Source organism: Electrona antarctica, assembly GCF_951216825.1.
Source record: "Electrona antarctica genome assembly, chromosome: 17".
NCBI lineage: Eukaryota > Metazoa > Chordata > Actinopteri > Myctophiformes > Myctophidae > Electrona > Electrona antarctica.
This window is the reverse complement of record NC_136798.1, coordinates 26,691,711-26,716,384: the sequence shown is the minus strand read 5'-3', so window position 1 is coordinate 26,716,384 and position 24,674 is coordinate 26,691,711. Positions and strand designations below refer to the sequence as shown.

The following is a 24,674-nucleotide window of genomic DNA, read 5'->3' as shown; positions in this document are numbered from 1 at the left end:
GGGTCCAGACGGAGCCAAACTTTTATCTTACAGCGACGCCTTGCGTTTGGAGGACATATAATCATGTGCAGATCGCAGGGCGATGATTGACAGGCAAAGTGAAAGTGCCATCTGCAAAATAAGGTGTTTTTCCATTGCATCTGAAGAAGCTTTAGATTAGAACCAGAGAGAAAAACAGCTGGCATGGCATACTGGAGTGGATTTTTCTCTTAAAACCTTTTAATACAGTTTTGAAGGACCATGACCATGACCAAAGACTTTAAATGTTGTTAAAATAATGTAATTATATCTGTTTTATAAATCTGTTTGTCTGTTTCCTTACATACTTTTTTAAAATTTGTTTTTATTTCACGTTTGCTTTTGGCTATTTTCTCACACCAATAAAGCCTATTATTTGAGCATATGTAGCCAGCAGATGGCAGCATTGTGCTAATGTGGGGCAAGTATGAGGCAGGGCCATTCTATCAGTCACATTCTATCATTGTGGTTCTAATCCAGTTCTCAAACTTTTATTGTATTGTTTGTTATTTAAATGACCCCCATAACTCTCACAGACCATTTAGAAACTACTCAATGAACCCTGAGGGTCACTGGACGTCTGGACCTCACTTTGAGAACCAGTTTTATACAGTTAATTATAAGATCTTGGGTCTCAGGCACTGGCTTGTGTCAGGTTTGGCACCAAAATATGAAATTATATTATTCTTAATTTCTTACTTATTCCAGCCATAATTTAGCATGGAGGATCCCCTGGACCCCACTCTGAGAACCAATTTACCATTCCTGAATTGCAATTGTTACAATATGAATGGTGGTGAAGAAGAAAGAAAGCTAAAAGAAAGAAAGAAAGAAAGAAAACAACACCAACATGCTGTAAAAAATGAGTTTATTCAGTTAAAGACAATTGTGTCTGTCTGGAATGTTGTGTTGATTTGTTGGCCAAAGTTCTACCAGGTTCAAAATATTGTGCCACAATCAGGATTTATGTTCTCTGTTTATTGCATTATGACTTGGAAGGTAATCTTGCTTATTTATTTTTCATGTTTGTACTATGAAACTCTGAATCATACAGTATGCCACCTGTCAAAATTATTGATCTATTATAATTAGCTTACATTCAAAATATTGATGCAAGTGTGAATGAATGAGGAGTTAAATGTACAAAACATTTTAGCCAAATGTTACACGCTCAGAGTAAAATTCACACTGAGGACTTGTAGTATTTGTGCTACAATGTTAAATATTGGCAGAAGAAAAACAAAGAGCAATACAAAATACACTTATGATGACTAGTGAATGACTACTGAGCAGTGCTTGAGAAACATAAGCCTACAGGTTTACCTTCATGGGCTATATTTTATCTGAGGTAAATATGGCCACATAGGCTACACAGTAATTTATTATCCATTTGTAATCTTGAGACTGCATAAATATACAAATAACTTTATTTTGTACAGTCTCAGAGTTAAAGTAATGGTGAGGATTTGCCTGTGTAAAGATACCATCTTATCACAAACTGTTTCAAGAGTGGCTACAAATGGAATGAATGGTCAATGATGGTGTTTCCATCATAATCACTGATAAGTAGGCCTACTCCAAATATTCCATGGCAGGTTCTCTCTCTAGTTCACACATCCACTAACACAATGATAGTCTCACGTAGACAGACAATTGGAGATCTCCGTCTACGATACTGTCTGGTGATATCTAAATTCAATACAAAAAATTCAAAAATAAATAAAATATCTCAAAATATTTAATGGAAAGGTTAAATTCTGGTTGAAATCAAACCAAAGCTGTGAACACTAATATGTTAGGCCCGTTTTAAAACATTAACATCACTGCTTTCATGACTGTAATTTGGGAATGTTATTGCTTTTGTACTTGTTTAGATTAGAGCTTCATACATGTGCTTTTGGTAATTGATATTATTGTATAGAAAGGCCTAAACAGGGATTGGGGTCGCAAATTAGCCTCAGCTATAAACCGGACCATATCATCAACACCTGCCCCTTATACAGACCACCCTCAGAAGCCAGCCTCTTTGACCTGGGACCAGAGATGTGGGCGTGGCTCCACGACACCGAGTTGGACCAGGACCTCTGACGTTAAACGAAAGAAGAAGCTATAAACCCCATATACAATGCCCATTTCAAGATGTTATAACTTGCTACATTGTTTTTTGTATTGTCCCTGTCAAATAAACATGTAAATAAAATAAAATAAATCACACTCGTTTCGTGTGAAGTGAGGGGAGCTCTTATCATGATACATCATCACATTCCGGCCAATCACAATTGGTGTCTTAAATTTTATCCTCAATACATACTTTGCTCAGCCAATCAAATCATCTCAATTCTGTGCTCAGCCAATCAAATCATGATCGCTATGATTCACACAAACACACAAAGCTGGGCATAGGCGGGGCTAGCACCCCTCAAAAATGTAGTTCCTAGAATAGCTGAGCGAAAGTCAGCTAAGAAACCTACACCTGCTGCTTTGGAAACCAATCTTTGAAGTCTTTGCAACAGTTCTGCAATGCAGTCATTTCTTAATTCTGAGGATTTCTTCCACCCTGTTTCAGCCACTACATTGAATTCATACAGGAGTATACTGGTATGTCACCATATCAGTATTTGATCAAATTGTTGCTCTGGCTTGTTTGCACGTAGGCCTACATAACTATTTCTATCAGTTTTCACAAAGTTACAATATGACTTATCTCTGTTTACATATTTCTTTATTCCCTTTTAATTGTACATACTTTTTTATTGTTTTATTATTTCACATTTGCTTTGGCTGTTTTGAGCATATGTAGCCAGCAGATGGTAGCATTGTGCTAATGTGGGGCAAGTGGGACAGGGCCATTCTATCAGTGAACATTATCATTGTGGTTCTAATCCAGTGGTTCTCAAACCCTTTTCAATATTTCTTTATTTCAAGGAACCACATAACTCTCAGAGTTACAGACCTTGCAATGGTCTATTTAAGACCCACCAAATTAACCCAGAGGGTCCCTGGATCCCACTTTGAGAACCACATAATCTATGGTTAATAAGATCTTGGGTCTCAGGCCTACATTGAATTTATACAGGAGCATGTCAACAGATGTATCAGTACACTAGGCAGAGATCTTTGATCGTCTGGCTACGTGAGACTAGCAAAATGATGATGCACATATATGTATTCATTTTAATAAAAAAATGTTTTAAAAAAAGCACAACCACAAAAATATATTTTGCTTTCATATATATATATACAGTATATGTATATACATTTCTACTTTACTCCTAAGAACTATATAGACATCTCAAGTACAGACGGATGGAGACAACAGAGGCATTTTAGTGGCTAACCGTAAGATCGTTTGACATTAAGGCAGGACACCTCAACACTGTACAGGACACACTTCAGACACGCAAATTCTACAGCTCCACAGAAGCTTATTACATCAGAGGTGGTCTGGTTTCTTATAGGCCATTCATCAATTCCTATTTGGAATCAATATTTTCTTTTTTCCTGGACACACATTTTAATAGGTAGATTTTGGCTCAGACTGAGGTGTATGGTTCTTTTCATCCATGATTGACCATATTCACACAGCCGGCCATTTTCCACTCTTTGGCGGGATTCATTCTCCTGATTGGATAAAATTGCTATCCTGACCTGAAAATGAGTTTCCTGTTGACTAAATAACTGGAGAGATGGCGGAGACCCAAAACAATGCTCAGAGCTGTGAGTCGCGCCGGATAAAAGCGCATGCTAAACGTCTAAATTGTAAATCGTAACCAAGTGTGACGTAAGAGACAAATGGCTGCCATGTGAATATGGTCAGTGAATGATATTGTCAACGGATGATCCCCTCGTTAGTTACACGCTGTCGCACAACGTCAGCACTGTGTGTGAGAGCAGGATGAATAGAGGTACAGTAAGATGAAACTGTCAATGAGGAGGACGCCATAGAAACACCTTTGGGTGTGGAGGCTCCGTGCCCTCTGGAAGCGTGTCAGCAACACAGCCAGTAGCAGGAAGAACGTGGCTATGTTCAGGATGAGGAACAGTCTAATGTAGGAGGCGGTGCTTGACGGGCCCTCGCTCCCAGCGGTGGCTACCATGTGGACCTCCTTGAATTTGCGGCCCTTGACGAAACCCCCCTTTCTGTTTTTGCGGCCGTCGGCGTAATCCAAAAACGCCCGGGAGTCTCCATCTCCCGCCTCCTCCGGGTTCTCGTCGTAAACGCGCTTCGTAGTCCTCTGCCTCTCCTTCTTCTCGCTCGCCTCTATCTGTGCAAAAATGTCAGGCATGCTCTCCGAGAGCTTCTCCCCGAGGTTCACCTTCTTGCCGCCTTTGCCCCTGCCCTGCTTCTTCGACATGGTGAACATCTTCTCAATGATTTCCTCCGTCTTCCGCTTGTCCGAGAACTGGAGCAGGCGTTCCGCGGTCTTGCGGAAGCTGGCCGAGTTGAGCACGCGGCCCAGGATGTGTCTCTCCATCTGCTGGAAGACGGGCTTGGCGTGCCCGAGGTTGTCCTCCACCACGTTGACGTATTCCTCCACCTCCTCGGGGGATCCGTCCGCCGCCGCGGTCCCGGGTTTCTCGAACACAACCTTCTTCTCGTCCACCAGGACCATGGCGAACAGAGGTTTGCTGGTGACCTCGCCAGTCAGCAGGTAGATGGTGTAGGTGTGGTCCTTGGTGGCCAGGTAAATGTCCACTCTCTGGTTGTCGCCACGTAGGCTGAAGCTCTGCACGTCCACCCCTGGCCCGAAAAAGATGTATGCCGCCCTGGTGTGAGGGAATCTTAGTGGCATGGTCACATTCACGTAGTTGGATCCGTTGTACGGGTACCCACGAGGGTAGTTCCAGTACCCCAGCACTCCTTTGTCACTGAAGCCTGTGTCGTCCATCCAGAACATTTTATAAGGGTCTTTGCCGTGTAAGACGAACGCCCCGTGTACGCCGTCCACCTTGGCGTCCTGGAACGGCAACTCGGTGTTGTGAAAAAAAGCACTCATGGCCCTGGTGGGACTGTCCGCGTCCAGCTGTATGTGGTCGACCAGCAGCAGCAGCTGGGGGTGGAGGAGCAAAAGGTTCCTCTGAAAGCTCTTAATCTTCAGGTCGGGACTGTAGGCGGACTGTCCCTCGCCTCGCACGAACACCATCCCCTGTCTCTCCATGGCAGCCTCCACCCGGCCCTGGGTGTCGGCCGCCAGGCCCACCTTGTACTTGAGCCACTTGGAATCACAGGCCTCCGTGACCTGGCCGGCCCAAGGCCTGAAGCAGCTTCCAGAGGCGGTCGGGCCAAACAACACGCCATTGTTCAAGAAAGTGTATTTGGGTCCGTAGAGCGCCTCCGTGATGAAAGGCACGCCGTTGGGTGCAAAAGTGAAAGTGTTCTGGTCCGGGTGCTCGTGTCCCGCGTTGAAGTTTCTCCACCCTTTGATCCAGTCTTTATACTTGTTCCGATGAACGATGTCGAAAATGGCGCGTCCTCCGAGCTTCCCCGACTTGAAGGAGAGGAAGGAGTGGTTGGTGTCGGCGGGTAAAGCACTCCCATAGGTGACCACTCCCCAGTCTTCAAAGTGGTGCAGTCGAGGTGTTCCAAAATCTGGGGGAGGCTTTGCGATCAGGCCTGGGTCATACCTACAGACGATAGTGATGGGGTGAGTTCATAATTTAATTTTAAATAAACCACACACACACACACACACACACACACACACACACACACACACACACACACACACACACACACACACACACACACACACACACACACACACACACACACACACACACACACACACACACACACACACATGATTGTCTTATTATATTTGACTTGCCCATTGATGAGCTCAAGCTCATCAATGCTGAAAATAGCAGATCTACAAGCTCACAACGTTGTGAGCGTGTAGCTATTTTCACAATATTTATCTGTGGAACCAAGTCAACTCCATGTAATGCCTCAACTCCTACATTCCATGTGCTTGTCAGGGTGGGGGGTCCCCAGGGTGGGGGGTCCCCAGGGTGGGGGGTCCCCAGTTTACAGGAGAATTTCCGGGGTATCCGCTTTCTTACAGTAATATGACGATAATATATAAAACCCCCACTTAATTAGATAACGCGACAATTATTATCTATCTTATTTTAAATCTGTCATCCATGATGTCGCTTATAAGTCCACAGAGGTTTGTCCCAAATGGGCTTCCGTCTAAGGCTAGCAAACGTTAGGGGCCTCCTCCCTGCTCAGAGCGCTAGAGGACTTTATCTTTAATATTTTTGCCTCTACCAGTGGTTAACGGATATATTATCGTAATATTACGGTAAGAAAACGGCTACCACGGAATTCTCCTTTAAATATGTTTATTTTGGGAGGCTGCCTTACCATATGAACTCCGTGTGGAGTGTACACCACCTCTGGCCTTTCCCCGCCTGCCCCGGCCCCTCTGTCACCCTGTTCTGGTGGATGAGGTCCGCTAGCCAGTTCCCACTGCCGTTCCTCATCACATAGCGGTCCAGGAAGACCAGCTGACTCTCTGGTCCATAGAACCAGTTGTAGTTGGAATCAGCGATGGCTACGGTCCTCTGGAACCCTGGAGAGAGGTTAGAGGTCCATGTAGATTATTTTACACTTTAAACACAGCGAGAGAGGGGAACATCAATAGCGGCTATTCATAAGGGTTTGTTGGAGTAATACTTGACATTGTTATGTCAAATGTCAGATAAACATTACTTGACAGCTCACATGTTGATGTAAGGATTGGTATTTAAGCTGATAAGATCAAATGTGACGAAAATCACTGAACATGTAATACTAATACTATAATAAGATGTTGACACTTTCTGTGTAGAATGACATTAACCCAGTAAGACCTGATAATGTCTTACTTACTTAATGTCTGAAAACTGTATGTTGCTTATCAGTGGTTCTCAAAACCGTTTCATGTCAAGGACCCACAAAACTATATGTATTTGGCCGTGGACGCCCGTCACGCCCAACTCAAAATATGTTGTTCCATGGAACCCCAGAAGCAAGGATTTGAGTAATATAAAAATAGTTTGTTTAAAAAATATATATACTAAGAATGGGCCAGGCATTTACTGTATTTACAAACAGTATACCATGCAAACGTTGAATAGAGGAAAGAAGCGCTGCCGTGGTCCTTTGTGAACTGAAAACAGGTGCTCGTTGGCGAGGGTTCAAACATGAAAAGATAAAAAAGGGGTCCAAGGTACTCTGTTCCAGTCAAGTGGAAAAAAAGCCTTTATTTGTATGGCATGGCAAAGATGTAAAAAATGGATCAACGCGTTTCGGCTACAAGCCTTCGTCAGGGTCCCAAGTATATCATGCACTTTCTAATCATCTATGAGTACGCAAGTTCATTCAAGTTTCTTGCACTCTAGACTAGACAATTCAATTCTTACAAAATCTTTGAAGAAATGTGAAAATGTCTATGAAGAAATGAGACTAGTGTCTAGACAATGGATTAAATGCTAATTGCTAAAATTGTCATATTGCTTCCTCTTTGCAATAAAGTATTATCTCTGCGGGTCTGGAATTTCTTTCTTTGAATACAGTTATGAAACCATTTTCCAATGTTCTGATCTCTATGCACGCACGCACGCACGCACGCACGCACGCACGCACGCACGCACGCACGCACGCACGCACGCACGCACGCACACACGCACGCACACACACACACACACACACACACACACTTTTCTAATGTGACTTTTGAGGTTAGATATAGGACAATCTGGGGTGCCCCTCCACTAAACCCCCTCTGCCCTTGTCCTCCCCCTGACCTTCAGGCAGGTTCCCCAGGACAGGACAGCCAGCCCGGAGACAAATGGCAGAGACCACCACTGGGTCTCCCAGTGCAATCTTTGAATGGCATCCAAGAAATGTAATGACTGCACGCATGCATGCCCCATGTCAGGGCAAGCAGCAGGATAATTTACTCTCTTAATAGGGTGCGCTAAGGTGATTTTCACGCCCAATCTAACTCGGCCAATGGTTAACTTTGGCATGTAGTGGTGTGCTCTAAATTCTCTTCACAGCCATTCATAGCTAAGTCAACACTTTCTCACAGATTGTTGACTCTGGTTATATTTGTCTGCCAAAAATATATCTCTTTCGATCAAAAATGTATAACTCTGTGACATTTTAAATTTCACAACAGATCTGTCAAACTCATTTCATAATTTCTTGACGTGGAAATAAGAGTATCTGGCCATAGCAGATGAGGTGGTTCTATATATTTTCACAACATGGTTCTGCAGGAGGCTAGGCTAGCCATCTATGAGAGAGTTCTGTGTGTGTGTGTGTGTGTGTGTGTGTGTGTGTGTGTGTGTGTGTGTGTGTGTGTGTGTGTGTGTGTGTGTGTGTGTGTGTGTGTGTGTGTGTGTGTGTGTGTGTGTGTGCGTGTGTGTGTGTGCGTACATGCGCACATACATGCGTACATGCATGCGCATGCATGCATGTACGCTCAAGACACAAGCTCAAGACACAAAGACACACATGCAAGCACGCACGCACGCAGGCACGCATGTATGTACGTACATGCATGCGTACATACTGTACATGCGTGCGTGCGTGCTTGCATGTGTGTCTTTGTGTCTTGAGCTAATCTCACAAACCGCTTGAACGGCATACTTTGTATGCACACTGCCAGTAGGATATAGAAGTACATCCACTAGTATTTTTTCACCTGTGTTTTGAAATATTTTACTTTCATTCATGGGAGTCAATGGAGCTCCGATCAGGCTGAAACCTTGCCCAAATTTGGAGTAGACGAGACAACTGATGTCATAGATAGATGACTCATGTTATGTATGTCACAGGCTGGCCACGTAGTCCCAAAATAGTTGTTCTCAAGGCAGGGTCCGGTCACGGTGCCCACCAGGGTTCCAAATGGACCTGTACAGGTCCGTAGCTTTGAGAGTGTACAGTGTACAATATATTGGGGTATCAAATAGGGGTCCGTAGCTTAATGCCTATCAAACTGGGATTCCTTGAAATGACAAAATGTTGAGAATCACTGTCCTAGATGCATATTGGAACCACACTAATCCCATGATTCCATTAGTTTTTGGGGGGCAGCTAGCCCCTCCAACGCCTGGTTTTCGGTCATGTGGCAGCCAAGTCTATGGCTTTTTTAAATGTTTGTATAGAGCACTTTTTGCCTGGTAATGTTTGTTTAGAGCACTTTATACAAACATTACCAGGCGCCCCTTCACACGAGTGTGATCTTTTTCTGGTACCTGGCAGGATGGTCCTGTACAGGAAGGCGAAGTGCTTGAGGAGCCAGGGGTGGTCAAAGTGGCCGATGGAGAAGTGGCGTTGAGCCAGGAACATGTACTGGAACAGGGAGCGCGTGGTGTATGTCCCGTATGCCACGCCCTCGTACAGCGAGCCGTCCGTCACGTCCTGCAGCAGAACCATGGACTTCTCCATGATGGCGAGCACTTGCTTGGTCCACAGGTAGGCCTCCTGCAGGTAGCCTGGAACACAAGACACACCCCCATTTAGACCTGAGGGACATTCCAGAGTAGTATAAAAGAGAGTAATGACACTCCCGTTGACTCTCATTGTAACAATGGAATGCGGAAGTGCTCATTCTATCTCAATGGAATAGTTCCAGCCATAGGAGCAATGTTTGGAACTATCGCCCATAGGCACCCGCTTTGTGGCGAGATCAAAGCGTGTCACCACTCTCTTATTACATTACTCTGGGCCATTCTACAAATGCCTTCTAAATCCTAACAGTCCCCCCCCCCCCCCCCCCAAGATGATATGTATTTGGTAGCCGACTCCCATCTCAAACTAGGGACCACCACCCTGACTTAGAATGAACACAATTTCACAATGTTTGAATAGCCAAAGTATAAAATATGGCTAGAATGACACGGTTTGAATGGGTTAAAATGAATGTCATACAGTAACACAATACACATACTGAGGCCCCTAGTATTGCAGCACGATAAGTACAATCTTTCAAGAGGCTTGAGAGGAAGTAATGCAATGCAAGGTCTCTTTCACTTGGAGTTACGGTGTGAGCAAATCCTTACTAATCTAGGTATTTATAAGGCCCTTGCTAGCAAAGAGGATTAGTAAGATCTCGGTTTTGTGTGAAAATGTGTATTAGTGTGGGTTTTTGGTACAGTGTTGTTTGTGTGTAACTTTTGAGTTTCATTGATGTCTGTTTCCTGGACAAAAGAGTCTCAAAAGGTCTACCTGGTTAAAAACCAAAATAGCAACAAACAACTATTTGCTGTTATTTTTGGTCTGTTAGCTAAGGAAAACTTTGAACAACTCCTTTCCATGTGCTATGTAGCCCTGGCTGATGGAAAGTGTGATGACTGCTGTAGTGTATAGTACTAAGCAGTGTGTGTCCTCTCCCTCTGCCCTGACTCTCTCTCTCTGTTTCTCACTGGATCACACACACAGTTTACTATGAGAACAAGTGACCGCCACATAAACACTCCGGCCACACTTCATTGAGGAATCCCGGTGCCATCAATGGTGGCACCGGCACCCTCCCATCATGCATCTGAACACGGCCACTGTAAACAGTCAAATTGTCAGTGTTAATTCAACCACTTTCAATCTGATATCCCTATTTGGGGATTTTGGGCGAAAGCTTGCAATTTATATATATATATATATATATATATATATATATATATATATATATATATATATATATATATGAGATATCGATTCTGGGCTGGCAAGTGTCATTCTCCTACTCTCTCTGTCAATCAAGACTTAAAAATGAACTGAGTGGTGCAAATCCCCCCCCCCCCTCTCTGTCCCTCTCTGTCTCTCTCTCTCTCTCTCATTAGCAGGCAACATGCAGCACTATCTCTCTCTCTCCGTTTCTGGCACAACAGCGCCACTTTTGGTACTCGTTGGTACTGGTCACAAACACACAAACATAGTTGAACACGGACATTGCTGTTCGTTGGAGTGGTTGCACCACTCAAAAATGCCCCTAAAAATAGCACATCGACAAGCTTGTAAACTGACTGTAAAATAGGGCCTAACTGGTTAACTCTGACATTGTCTCGCATCAATTCTTTTACACTCTCAGAGTTCAATTAACACTTTTTTTTTAGGATTTTACTGTGTAGCGGTCTGCGCCAGTGTTTGGTTTGCGCTCTGGGACTCCCAGTGCCCGACACAGAGCAGGTATTTACTAGTGTCAAACAAGAACCGCTGACATACAAAGAGCAGCATTTTACACAAACAGCGCTTGTGTGGCACGCTTGTGGCACTCACACTGCAGTTCCTCACTGAAAAGAAACACAGTCGCAGAGACCTTTCTGGTCATTTCCTCTTTATTTATAAGAGATAAGCCTGTAAGTACTAGTACAATAAGGAGGGTTGCATTTGCTGAGATGGATGGGGGGGGGGGGTCTGGGCACCGGTGGGAATATGTTTTATCCCTGCTTCTGGTCTGAGTTGTTTGTCGCGATTGCTTTATATCTCAGAAGTATGATATTTGTCGAAAATCAGTGACTTTCTATGTCTCAGAAGTTGTCTCAGAAGTTAATTAGTAGTTAGTTAGTAGCGCAAAAGCTCTATGTAAGGAATAAACCCAAGTACAAAAAGTAGGAGTGTTATTATACTACTACTACTCGTGTACATCTGTGAACACCACTCTCAGCCATCACAGATGCTCTAGGAAACTGCTTACATGTTGTATTTACCTAACTCAGCTGATGCTGTTTGATCCACTGACTTCCCTCAATCACCAACATACCAAGTAACCACTTTGTAATGAGCACACGGATACACGTCGCCCACACTAAACGGAAAACGGCATACCAGACACCCTGCGTCACGTATGCTACATTAACAGTACGGTCTCAGCTCTAATTTCCTCTGTTCTCTCCACAGGCCTAATGATGTGGCTAGTTTCCCTAATGACTAACAGAGGGGATAATACTGCTGTCACACTGAGGCAGGCCTTCTAAGAACCTTCTCCCATGCTGCTTATACAGGGTGCCGCCTTTTGGAGACCCTTAACTCCCATCAGCACACATTAGCAGTCAGCACTTTGAGCGTAAAGGTACTGAGGCCTTCCAAATGACTCCTCAGAACACTGCTCTACCCCCGGGAGTCCAGAGGAATGTGAAAGGTCAGGAGGATTTTGTGTTTTCCACTAAAGCTCCTCTCCTCTTTTGCCTTCTGTCTCAAGTTTGGTCACGGATCAAAATGAGACATACCAAGATTTGTCGACCACTAGACTAGCTCGTTTGTAGAGCAAGCTTACTGTAGTAAACACGCTCGCATTTGCCCTCCATAAATGTATAAGCTTTACCAACTAACTTGCAGAATATAGTGTTGTGAAAATAGAAGATCTACAAGCACACATGCGATGCGTCACTTTGTTAGCTTGTACATTGGCTATTTTTGCCACATGACACCATCGTATGATTATCTGCTTATGTTACTAAGGCTTGAAATTACAGCACCTTCATTTCTGTAACTGCAGTAGGCTACAATTATTGGAAGCAAAATATATGGTAACTTAAGCAGCAAAGACAAATCTTCCTTCTATATGAATCATGTTTTTCAAGCTGTAACCAAATCTATTTTGCTTACTGACAATTTACACCCTAATTACAGAATGAGAAAACTATCATCAAAACTCTCTGTGATCACAGAAACAGCATGCAAAATGTCTACTTAATATGCACCTTACACACATGCTGCAGTTAATAACATGCTGCAGAATAATATTCCTTGTGCTCTATCAATGAAATAAAGGTTATGATGAATCACTTACACAAAAACAATCTCTAAATCACTCAACCACTTGAACCCTAAAAAAGTAATCATTTTACTCTGCGTCCAGAAATAAAGTATTGGCACTTCTGGGCACTTCTATTCTGGACATTTGATAATAGGTGAACATTCAGTAAAAATGAGAGATCTACAAGCTCGCAAAGTGTCATGTCATGACTCATGATGCAACGTGTATATCTGCGAACCGTGCAAAGTGATTTGGTGGGAAAAAGGAGTGGACTTACCGGTCAATACAAGAATATGGTTTACAATAAAGGGCTTAATAACATCTCAAGTCTCTGTCAAGTGAATCATAATGATAATAAACAGGCTAGTCCTGTTTATTATTTTTTTATGGTTATTTTTGTCAGTGTGGGTGGTCAATGGGCTGATGTGACAGCGCAAGGAGTCAGGGTCAACGACAGATGAACTCAGGGGTGAAAGGCACACAGTTATGTCCAATTAATGGCTCGACGAGAGCCTGACTGAAGCCAGATTTCTGGGTCCAATGCCATTTGGTCCTAGACCACCGATTACCCATGTTTTTAATATTTTGTAAAAAAAATATTTGATTTGAAAACAATTCCATTTGACAAATGAATAAAACATAAATAAACTGGACTGAATTTGACCAATTTTGACCTATTCCAAAAATTAGCCAAGCTCAAGACATGAACCTCTTGAAGCAGTCTACCACAGTTTCCGTACCGGTGACGGCTTTCACACTCAATATCACTGCATTTTATATGAAAAACTGGGCTGGCCTTCTCTTGCCATTCATAGAGCTTTATTTATTAATAAGGCCCTGTGTGGTACGTAGAATATTAGTCTTCAAGAGACAAGAAGATGGCCGCACGCACTGATCGAGTAGCCAAAGTGCCAATACTTTATTTCTGGACGCAGAGTAAAATTATTACTTTTTGGGTGTCTTTAAAAAGGGAGCTTGCTTTCAATGGTCTTCCCTGAATAAATAAAGGTCAATAAAAAAAAGATTGGTTCAAATGTAGACACAACGGCTGCATTAATTGCCAATAGTGTTATTACGGTCAGGCTCTACTGCACACAGCTATGTCCAATTAGAGCGGCCGCCACATACACAGCCACCACCTGCATCTGGAATGCAATTATCCTTTTAAGCTTATCTAGTTATCTGATCCTCTCTCTCCTAGTCTCCTTCCTTGTGGGGATTTCCATGAACTGAAGCCATATAGTCACACTTTGCTACATGATACAGTATGTACAGTAATATAATAACCACTTAAAGCTGTAATCCACCACATTTAGTCTGTATGGTAGAGTATGTTAATACAATATAACCAGTACAACTGTGGTAGTTAGATGTGGTCTCCCTGTTCTTCGATTGAGAAATCTATATGCTGTGGGATTGCATGAATATCAAATTGCCCTGTGCATACATTGCCCTGTGCCCTGTGCATAAACATAACCCTAATGAATTAAAGTCTACTATGTTACCCAGTCATAAATGTCTACGGTGAAAGATAACTGCTGAAGAAGCCACAGTTCTGAAATGAAGCCACTGTTTATTCTATATTTGAGCTTTATGTGGCAAACGTCCATCTATTCACGTCTCAGCAGAATAATATTTATGCGTAATGTCATACCCTGGCAAGAGAAACTAATGATAATAGTGCAGGCGAGTGACTTGCAGTTAAACCTCCAACAGTGTTAACCATTTAAACACTATATATATTTCATTAACCGGGGGTCCCCTTGAGGTCTATACTTGGTCTACTCTTTTTTCCCTCCATGTACCAATTATCTTTGTCGAAAATAGCCAAGCTCACCATGTGTTGCGTTGCTATTTATTTCACCAAATGTTCACCTATTTTAGCAGAATGTTCACCTACAATATCATGACATGCCCTGAACAGGGACATTCATGTGCTTAGACATGCCTAAGAGATGCATAACTATTGCTGCTAAACTAAGTAATGTTTTGTAGCACTTGTGAATAAGTCACAAAATCTTTGAAGAAGCGATTTGTCACTCCCGTTCACCATAAAACGATCATTCCGGCATGATGCAGTCTAATAAAAAAGCATGCATTTCCAACAAATAGAACCTGGCAAGAACTGGCCACACAACAATGTCCCTTTTCCAGGTAACCAAGACATTAATGGGCTGGAACAAACTCAGTTTTTCCCTTGGCTTGAGAGACAAACAAGTTGAAATGAACCAAGGGAAAAACAGAGGGTGAGCCATAACTCTCCCCGAGTGTGCAGTCCAGTCTGGAACCTTCACGTTGTTCCTCTGTCCTCAACCCTCCACAAAGAACAGCACAGCGATCCCCCAAAGGCCAGCTGTCCTTCAGCTCACGTCAACCTGGGTCTTTTGTACTCAAAGTTAAATCCCACCAGTAAACAAACCAAGCTGTGCTGGCGATCACCTCCACATGGCCTGTTCCCCCGCCCCTCACACAAACTATTTCCATCAGGATATTGATGTAAAACAAAAGAAAGAAAAAGGAAAAGGAGCTACGGCATTTCGAATAAACAGGAAATAATCATTGGCGCCTGCAGTATTGCAGTCCGACGCCTCTCAAAAAGGAAATGCTGGAGTTAAAAATAGACACAGACAAAAAAAAGAAAATAAATAAATGCTTTAAAATCATGCGTCTCAGCTGGATAAACAATTACCAAGGATCAATATAAGGTAGACCAAAAGCCATGGGAGATAACCACAGGCAGACTGAACCTAAATCCTTAAGTCCCGTAAGACTGAAGGCTTACTAGTTGCATAACCATCTTTCATTCTGAGATATACTTAACCATTCACTGAAAATGCAAGGAAGCAGAGATTGTGATCAACAACAGCTCTCTGACACAAGTGTTAACCACTTAAAGGAGTAGTTCACCCCAAAAAATACTTATATTCTATCAATTACACAGCCTTCTATGAAGCCTTGAATTCATGGAGATTTTAAAAATAGCCAATAGTGCATCGCCTATTTTTTCAGAATGTTCACCTATTTTCACCAAATGTTTGCCAATAGGCATGTCATAATAATGACATGCTCAGAATATGGACACTAGGGTTCATATGGTTAAAAAGAGGAGCAGGTAACAAAAGAAGAACAAGTGCTTATTTCATTATTTAGTTCACTTAATTGTCATTGCACGGCGCTAGCACCCACCTTGAGTCATGTACACCAGGCTGCCAGTCAAGAGAGCCACACAGTTGGTGGGCTGGTGATTATGCAGGTACTGGAACCCCCAGCCACGTGTGTAGGACTTCTCGTACATGAGGCGCGATGCGTTGCCAATCACCTGGAGGAAGCGTTCCTGTTGACCCTTGTTAAGGTACTCGTACAGGAAGTCATAGGCCGTCGCGAACCCAACTAAAGAATGTGCCAAGGGAACTTCATCCCAGGGAGCGTCTTTGACCAACCTGAAAGAGAAGGAGGGCAGTTGGATCAATACAAACGAAGATTTCATTCAATTTAATTATGATAACCAAGATTGTAGAATTAAACTGATATCTCAATATATAGAGAATGTGGTATGAATATAAAATATAAAATGGACATATGGAGTAACATTAAGTAAGAAGTAATAATCAGCACAGGAACAGCAGAACAAAATAAAGCTATTCAACAATTTGCCCGTAACATGCTGGACAATATCACGTCACGAAAAACTACTGCTGATAAACCTAAAGTCCAGTCCACACCAATGCAACTCCTTGCAACATTGCAACCATTATCCCCAACCGGAAACAGCAGTTGCAGGGAGTTGCATCGGTCTGGCCTTAAAATAGTTTTGTTGCAAGGTGTTGCTAGTGACTAGTTGGTGTGGTCTGGCCATAACGCTTTAACATGTCTGTTCCCTTTGGTACAAAAACACAGACGCTAACTAAGTAGCATTTAAACCATGCATTTATTAAATCTACACCAAGTCCTGCTGTTTAAAGAGCCATACAAAATTGTAGCTGGTGCAATATGCGGCATGTAAGAATGCTGACTTCCTTGTATTTTTGCAAGTGCAAACTGTTGTAAAGCAATAAACGGTTGTTTGTTGAAGGCTTTGAAGGTAATTATACAGAAATTAACTTCAGATGTGATGATGAGGCATCTAAAGGCTGTGTTTAAATAGCCATAAGTACCCTGGCCTTTACGTCTCATCTCACCTCTAACTGTTATTCCCCGCACTACATCACGTTTTGTTGTACACAAATACAAATCAAGGTGCAGCCTAATGTGCAAACTGTGCTTACACATACATATGTAGACTCTGTGCTTTCTCCTGCTAATGCCTTGTGAGTTATGATGTAAATACTAATTAAGCTCAAATATGTAGACTACTTTACATGCAGACTTCAGCCAACTTCAATCCAATTGATGTTGCTATTCATGATATTAATATGTTTAGCACTGACAGTTATTTTATCACTACTACATTATATTATGATATGATCCCTGATTTACTATCATCCCTGATGATGTCATAGTGATGTCACGAGACCTATGTCATGAGACCTGGGCACAATATATGGAGGCTTTCCCCATGTATGGGGATTTTGAGTGACAGGGCTTATTTTGAGTGACAAAAAATGCACAATTCTAATTGAGATTAAGTATGTTAACTATAATTACATTTACAGTCTCAATTCCAAACTTTCCCTGCTAACTGCCACCTTCCTTCCTTTGCATTTAACAGCACCAATAAAGATACGCTCCTTGATGTAGCCAACGTGTCATTTCCATATGTCAACAAGCTGGGTGGTTCATTTGAAATTATCAAAGGGGATAAAAAGAATCCTTACATTTTCCCCTATCCACCCACAAAACGTCACACCACCTTAGATGCCAGACGTTGGTTGCTACATTCATCTCGTATGCACTGGAAAAGCAAGTCTGAGGTGAAATTCCATGTCACTGCAGCAGTGTATCATGAATTATGCCAAAGCACACACAATCTCACTTCTGTGTGTTTACACAGGAACTGTGTAAAAAAATGAACTGGGGACCTAGAATGCCACAAACTGGAGTTTTCCCCGTCGGAATATGGTTACGCTCCACAAGTTGTCGGAGACATAATTTAAGGTCAGGGATACCACAGCAGCCTGAGTCCTGGAGCCACTATGGAGGAACCGTGCAAGGTTCAGTGACCATAATAAAAGTGTGGTGAAGGAGAGAAGTCACAGCGTGTTCTTTAAGACGTGAAAACACATGCTCAGTGGCTTCTCATTCCTCAGCTGTGGGGCAGACGTTGATATTGTGGAAAAAATGGTCTTGTAAATGGTGCTAATACCATGGTGTCTACAGTAGGCTATGTAAACCCAGAGAAATAATCCTTTGGGAAAAAAAGTCCCTCTTAAAAGGGTGAAGGTTGCAGAACTGGGGAGTAAAACAGAGTTGGTGGAGTAAAACTCTCCGGAATTAGCTGCAGCTTTTAATAGCTGTGTGTCAGTGACCCCCTCAAGCATGATTTCTTTAGCATGAGAATGTGCATGTTATAGAAGCCTTTAAGGCTGTAACAGACAAAGTCAGGATGGACAAAGGAATGTGATCCTGTGATCCGATTTTTAGTCACTTGGCCGAATGTCCACCTATTTTCGACAAATTCCCAGAATAGGGACGCTAGGATTCATGTTGTAAAAGTATCTCTTTGTTATTGCTATTGCTGCTACAATGTGGAACGAGGAACCAAAACCATATAATTTTACTCGTGTATGAGATGCACCAATAGAAATCTTGAATCTGTGCGAGCACTGCACACTCTCTAGAGATACAGTGCAAACATGATAGCTTTTAACTAAGACGAGTCTTGATCTTAGATTTCTAGTTTAGACACTTGCATGGTATGTGACATAACTTCAGGCCCTGCTGCAAGAGATCAAAGCTGTGCATTGTGGGATATGCTATACTTGTTTTCCCATGGTTTTTAATGTTTGCTTGTGTCATTGTTGTTCTCTTTTAGATCTCACTATAAAGGAAATGAGACAGAGCACTTTCAGAAGATGATGACCATGGTGGTTCTTGGGGAAACAATACCAAGTCTCTCACACACACGCACGCACGCACGCACGCACGCACGCACGCACGCACGCGCAAACACACACACACACACACACACACACACACACACACACACACACACACACACACACACACACACACACACACACACACACACAGTCATGCATGTCTGTGATGGGCAGCTGGAAATATTCTGCATCTAGAGTCTCGATCTTAGATTTCTAGTGTAGACAGTCCCGTGACTTAACTACAGGCCCCACAGCAAGAGATCAAAGCTGTGTTTCATGCTTGTGATATTCTATTTTGGCTGTTTAAGAGGGGGTTGAAGTTCTATCAGTCCTCTGAAGAGTTGTTGGACGTTTCTCACACTTATATCTTTTGTCAGATTCGGACTCTGACTGGCGTCCTGGCATAACTGCTAGCTTCCGCTACACTGTCCTGTATCGAAAAGTTCACAGGTTCGACCCTAAAGCTGCCAAATGTGAACATACCAGCATTCATCACTGTCAAACGGTCCTCCAGAGCCACTTTCTCATGTGTTCTAAGACACATGAAAGGACCCCCGGGGGTCCTTGGGAGGGTTCCAGGGGCCCCCGGCTAAATGATTGATAGTTAGGAAACACATGGAAACTTAAGGGTCTGTAACTCAGAGACTGTACTGTAATTACAAATGTCACCAAATGCACCCTTATTGTGTAGTCTCTGAGTTAAAGGTAGTACGGTAAGGTAAGTGATATTCCTTAGTTAAAATAAGTGTTAAATAACTACATGATAGTAGTGTTTGTTCAGTTATTTTTATCCAATCAGGACAGAGAACTCATGCAGGATAGAGGATACACAAGTGTAATTGGAAGTGATGACACAAGAAATAAACGGACAACAAATGGAACTGGAACAATATAAAATTGAAGCTGATAAATGGGTACTACTGATCTCTCCCGAGAGACCTGTGAGAGTACCCACAGGTTTTCTGTTTTTTAAAAGGACTGGGAGGACCCCTGTTCTTGAACAAACACTATAGATAGCGTACTATCAGAATATAGTGCTTTAACATTTTAACAATAAACTTTTTGTTTTTACAAAACAAATCCCCTTACCCTATACCTTTAAATGAACACGAGATTTGACTGTGTAGCTTGAGATCTGTAACTTAATCCATATCAAACTGGGGGCCGCCTTGAAATGAAAATGGTTGAGAATCACTGCCCTCTAAGCAGTCGCACAGCTTAACACCGAAAACGTAAAATGCTAATATAATGACATTAGCCGCCAGAGTCCTCTGGGATCCCTCCCTGGTCAGATAAACTGTGGTCGCAAACCCCAGATGGGCGCCATCACAGAGCCGTGAGCCACTCCAGCTCACATCTGAACATTTCATTTCCTTTTAACAGGGTCATGTTCAGGAATGAATTTGAACAGCTGTTATACATATTTCCTGGACCACAGGCCCGACGGACCACAATGCGCTACCCATGCCCCTCCCCTTCACTCTTGTGCTGCAGCAGTCACACAGAAAAATGATAATGCATTGAAAGGCACAGCGATTGGCTAGGAGGACGGATCGACATTGGATAGCCAGTGGATGAACATGTGCGTAGGAGGGCCGCTGATATCAGAGAGTTCCATCTTTAGGCCTCATTACAATTTCTAATATTCATTGTGATGAGAAAAACATATGGCCATTTTTTCCACACCTGAGAGTGATAATATGGAAAATACATCAACTGAAAAATAAACTTCTTGGAAAGGATGCTTAATATTAAAGACGAGCGGATATAAAGGAAGTTTGCAAGCTGACGCCTATGCATACTGAACCACTTAAGCACTAGACAGTACACTTTCATAGTGCCGTATGACAAAGAGCAAAAATAGTCCGTTTACAAGCTCACATATGTGAGAGACAGCAAGAATTGCTCTTCTAGAAGCTAACATATGCATGCTGGTCAGGGGATCTTTTTTGAAAATCCTATTTTGAAATGTACAGGTTGAAAATGGTCAAGATTTTGAACTGTTGCTAAATGGCCTTTATGGATGGATGGATAAATTAATGAATGAATGAACGAATGAATGAATGAATGAATGAATGAATGAATGAATGAATGAATGAATGAATGAATGAATGAATCCACATGCACGAGTATCTGGAGAGGATTCAGAATGAGCTGTCGTAGACGGAACACGGAAAGTGTTTTGTTGTACTAGTGCTTCCAGTACTTCTATAGAAGGACACTCGTGTGCAGTGCATAAAGACCCATTTTGTTTCTTAGTTAAAAATTAGCCGGGCCCAGCCAGCGTGTTTTCTGGTATAGAAGGGCGGGTGCCGGCTGGATCTGCCTGTGGATCCTATTGGTTCACTGATCTGAGCACCCGCCCTCTCCTCCCCTCCCCTCCCCTCCGCCTTTAGAAAACAGCTGAGAACACTGACGTCACCAAAATTTGGAGCGGCGCTCCTCTGCACTGTAGTTCACTCCCACTCCTAGACCAGGAAATGTGGCTCGTTTGCCCAGGCTTTTCGTTTTCTTGTGAAAAACTAAACGCCTGCGGTCTCCGAGGCTAGTTGAAAATAAATGACAATTTTGAAAATGTACCAACTAGGCTGAGCCGCCATCCTCTCCATGTAGTCCCGGGCGAGGTCCAGCGCCCCGGCGCGGTGCGGATACAGCAGGCAAAACATGGACAGCACCCCCAGGTTGTTGCCGTACACCTCGTTCCAGCGGGCGCTGAACTCGATGGGGCTCCAGGGGGGCAGGTACTCCTCGGGGCGCTCCAGCATGGTCTCGCCGGCTTCACGGATCCTCCGGGCCATGTCCCGGTGCGTCCCGGCCGCCGCCGCCTGCAGCTCCTTCACGTAGGGGGGTTGTCACAGTTATTACATAATGATCATCTAGTCGCAATTATTTTCGATAATCGCAATTATTTTGTCATAATCGTGTCCATGTTGAAAAATGTTCATACATTTAAAAAATAACAGATCTACAAGCTTACAACTTTTTTTTTTTAAATAGCGGAAATAGCTAATCTACAAGCTTACAACGTGTCAGCTTGTAGATCAGCTATATTCGCTATTTTTTTTACATTTATAAAAATGGCAGTAATTTCTTTGTATATTTCAGTTATCTGGCCATCCGTAACCCCTCTCTTTTCTTCCCTGTCTTGTATTTCTTGGAAAAAATGACACGATGGGAGCTATGCACAAAAACTAATTTCACCCACTTTTTTACTGTGATGTGACAATAAAAATTCTGATTCTGATCTGTTATCTGAAGCCTAAAAGCCAAAATAAATGTAATTTCTATTCATAATGTTCCAATTTCCAACGCCAAAAGCACAATGAAACCGTTAAATCGCAGTCATTTGTGTGACAATATTAACCGGCGCCCTAAAATGTGTAACGGTGACAGTCCTTACCTCCACGTCCGCCGGGCCGAAGTACAGCATGGGGTGTTGGCCGTCGTAGTTCCCTCCCATGAAGGGGATGCCCCCGCTGGGGTCCACCTCCTCCTCCTCCCCCCCCACCGCCGCCGTGGCTGCCGCCGCCCCCCGCGGCAGCAGCAGGGGCCACAGCAGCGTTATGAAGAACACCGTGGGAGCCCCGCGGGTGTGGGTCCTCATAGTAACATCAGAAGGGAGGGGACCGTGGCATCACCCAAAAACAGCTCAGCTGGAGGAGGAGGGATGGGGGGGGGGGGGGGGGGATTTGAGTAAGCCGGCCCATATTCTCCACAGCGTTTTTCTTACAAAGAGCCGCATTCCTAGAATAATTAGATACAGCTGTAGTCCTGATCATTTCTGACTTTACCCCTATACAGTTTACTGAGCACTGAGCAGCACAAACATGAGAACTTCAAATCACAGAAAAGTCTCCAATATAGCAGGCCAGGCACTCAGGCAGCATCTTGTACTGTACTGCAGCTCTGCCAGCGGACTGACTTATACAGCTCATGATGATGATGATTTATATTGTAAATCTTCATCACATTACATTTTCTATTGTTACCAAGGAGTGTGTGTTTAGCCAAATGTACATTCTGCTTATCTCCCTTCATGTACTATCTTTCTGTAGCCTATAATATATATTCTATGGCATCAACTAAATGTCCAAATACATATCTTGGCAACTATGATACTACATTACTGCCTGCTCTGTTTTTGACCAAACAGACTGTCTTGCCTTGCACACCCAGATGGCCAGACATATATTGTTGTCCTCAGCACCGTGGGGGTAATAAATGGCCCATTACTAAAGTAACATTAGTCTGGTCTGCTAAGTTATTGGAGACAGTCTTTAAAAGAAAATGCTGTGCTTTACAGAAAGACAAGAGCTAACCTTCATCACCACTCCGAACACAAGAGTAAATTCCATGACCTTAGTGGAGTTCTTGGCAATTGCGTGGTGGAAAACCATTTGGTAGTGATTTAAAAGTTGTCTAGACTGAAGTCCATTTTTATGGTATGAGCTGTCTGTCCTGGGTTTATTGTGTAACTTTTGATTAATGCCGGATAAACAAGAGCAATCTCATCTCAGGAAATCATCTATTACTTTCAGACCAAAGGTTGACTTGATGCTGACATTTGACCTTCTGAGGCAAGACATTCCTGCCTGAGGGCACTGTGGTGCACAGGAGGATAGTGGACCTTTGGCCAGAAAGAGCTGGTCAGGAAAACGTACAGAGCTCATGTATGAGTTGGCCTGCAGAGACTGTAGTAGCAGCAGCAGCCCAGCAGCCCATATAGGCTGCCCCCATTTTTCACACACTGAGCCCATAACTGCTTCTGAGAGTGGGATGGTTCATAGCCTATACTTTCCGTTGAATAACGCAGTCACGAAGACAACCTATTGCCCTTGTGTTCACTAAATCAACAAAAATAGAAACAATACAAACAAATACAGGAGTAGCCTAGATAATTTAGATCAGCTGCACTTCTGGGGGGCTAATGCAAGGCCCCCAGAATGACAGTATGATCCACACTGCAGGCACAGGCCTCATTTTCGACCACGGATGGGTATAATATTAAAACACTTACTGTAAGCCTATCATTTTAACTGTGAAAACGGTCTCGTAGTGAGCAGTGGGCTGACCTAAATAGCGTTTTCCATGTCAACCACCAAACGGTTTTACTGGTACCAGTGCCACTACTACCCACATAACATATGGCACACAAGCGCGCACACACACACACACACACACACACACACACACACACACACACACACCTACTGTACTGTTGTGCTGCACTGCGGGTGCCCGAGTCCTGTCTGCCCATCGCTCGCGCTTGGCACGGTGGCACCGAATCTTGGGTCAGACTTTTTTTTAATTATTTTTTAATAAAAGCGGTTTAGGACTTTCTTTTCTCATTTCTTGTTAGACCAACACATTACGCAGTCAGCTGTCGCTAGACGTTTAAGACGTTTGTTCTCTTTGCCAATTACCGACTATCGATCAGCTGAATACATGCACAAAAGCAGCCTTGTTCTTGTCTATCACGAAAGGCGTAACGCAATGAAGGAGTAAAACATATATCCGTTTGCTTTACCTGTCAAAACCGGCAGTCACGAATTGGTATTCCAGTCGTCACACGACGAGTCATTTCTGCGCTCCACAAAAGTAACTTTTGCAACTTATATCGGGAATATATAATATATTGAAAAACGTCTTTCTTTTTTTGAAGGAGCGAAACGAAGTTTCAGTGCGCAGGAAAAGAATGTGAGTGTGGAGTGAGCGTCATGCTGGCGAATGAGGAGGGGCAGAAGGGGAAAGTGGCTTAAAGGAGACCTAATAAATTAAGTGGCTGCCCTCCCACAAGCTTCCCAGGTACTCCTTCTAAAAGCAGTGAGCAGTCAGTGGACTGGTTCTCAAACCTTTACATTTCAAG

The 24,674-nt window shown here is 43.1% G+C and overlaps 1 protein-coding gene across 2 annotated transcripts; it reads right to left on the bottom strand.

Moving 5' to 3' along the window:
• Window positions 1-881: 881 nt before the first annotated feature.
• dse (dermatan sulfate epimerase) lies at window positions 882-24,500 on the bottom strand. Of its 2 annotated transcripts, none has more exons than XR_013792029.1 (7): window positions 22,209-22,247; window positions 21,389-21,639; window positions 15,957-16,210; window positions 9,271-9,510; window positions 6,389-6,596; window positions 2,789-5,643; window positions 882-2,491 (listed from the first exon to the last, which is right to left on the bottom strand). XR_013792029.1 is itself a non-coding variant. In XM_079525770.1 (7 exons), the coding sequence occupies exons 2-7, from the start codon at window positions 22,410-22,412 to the stop codon at window positions 3,891-3,893; spliced, it is 2,913 nt and encodes a 970-aa protein (XP_079381896.1). In that variant the 5' UTR covers window positions 22,413-22,461; window positions 24,336-24,500; the 3' UTR covers window positions 2,586-3,890. The 2 variants fall into 2 exon arrangements, 1 of the variants encoding a protein (XP_079381896.1); XM_079525770.1 differs by lacking the exon at window positions 882-2,491 and adding an exon at window positions 24,336-24,500 and having other exon boundaries at window positions 2,586-5,643; window positions 21,389-21,642; window positions 22,209-22,461.
• Between the last annotated feature and the right edge of the window lie 174 nt (window positions 24,501-24,674).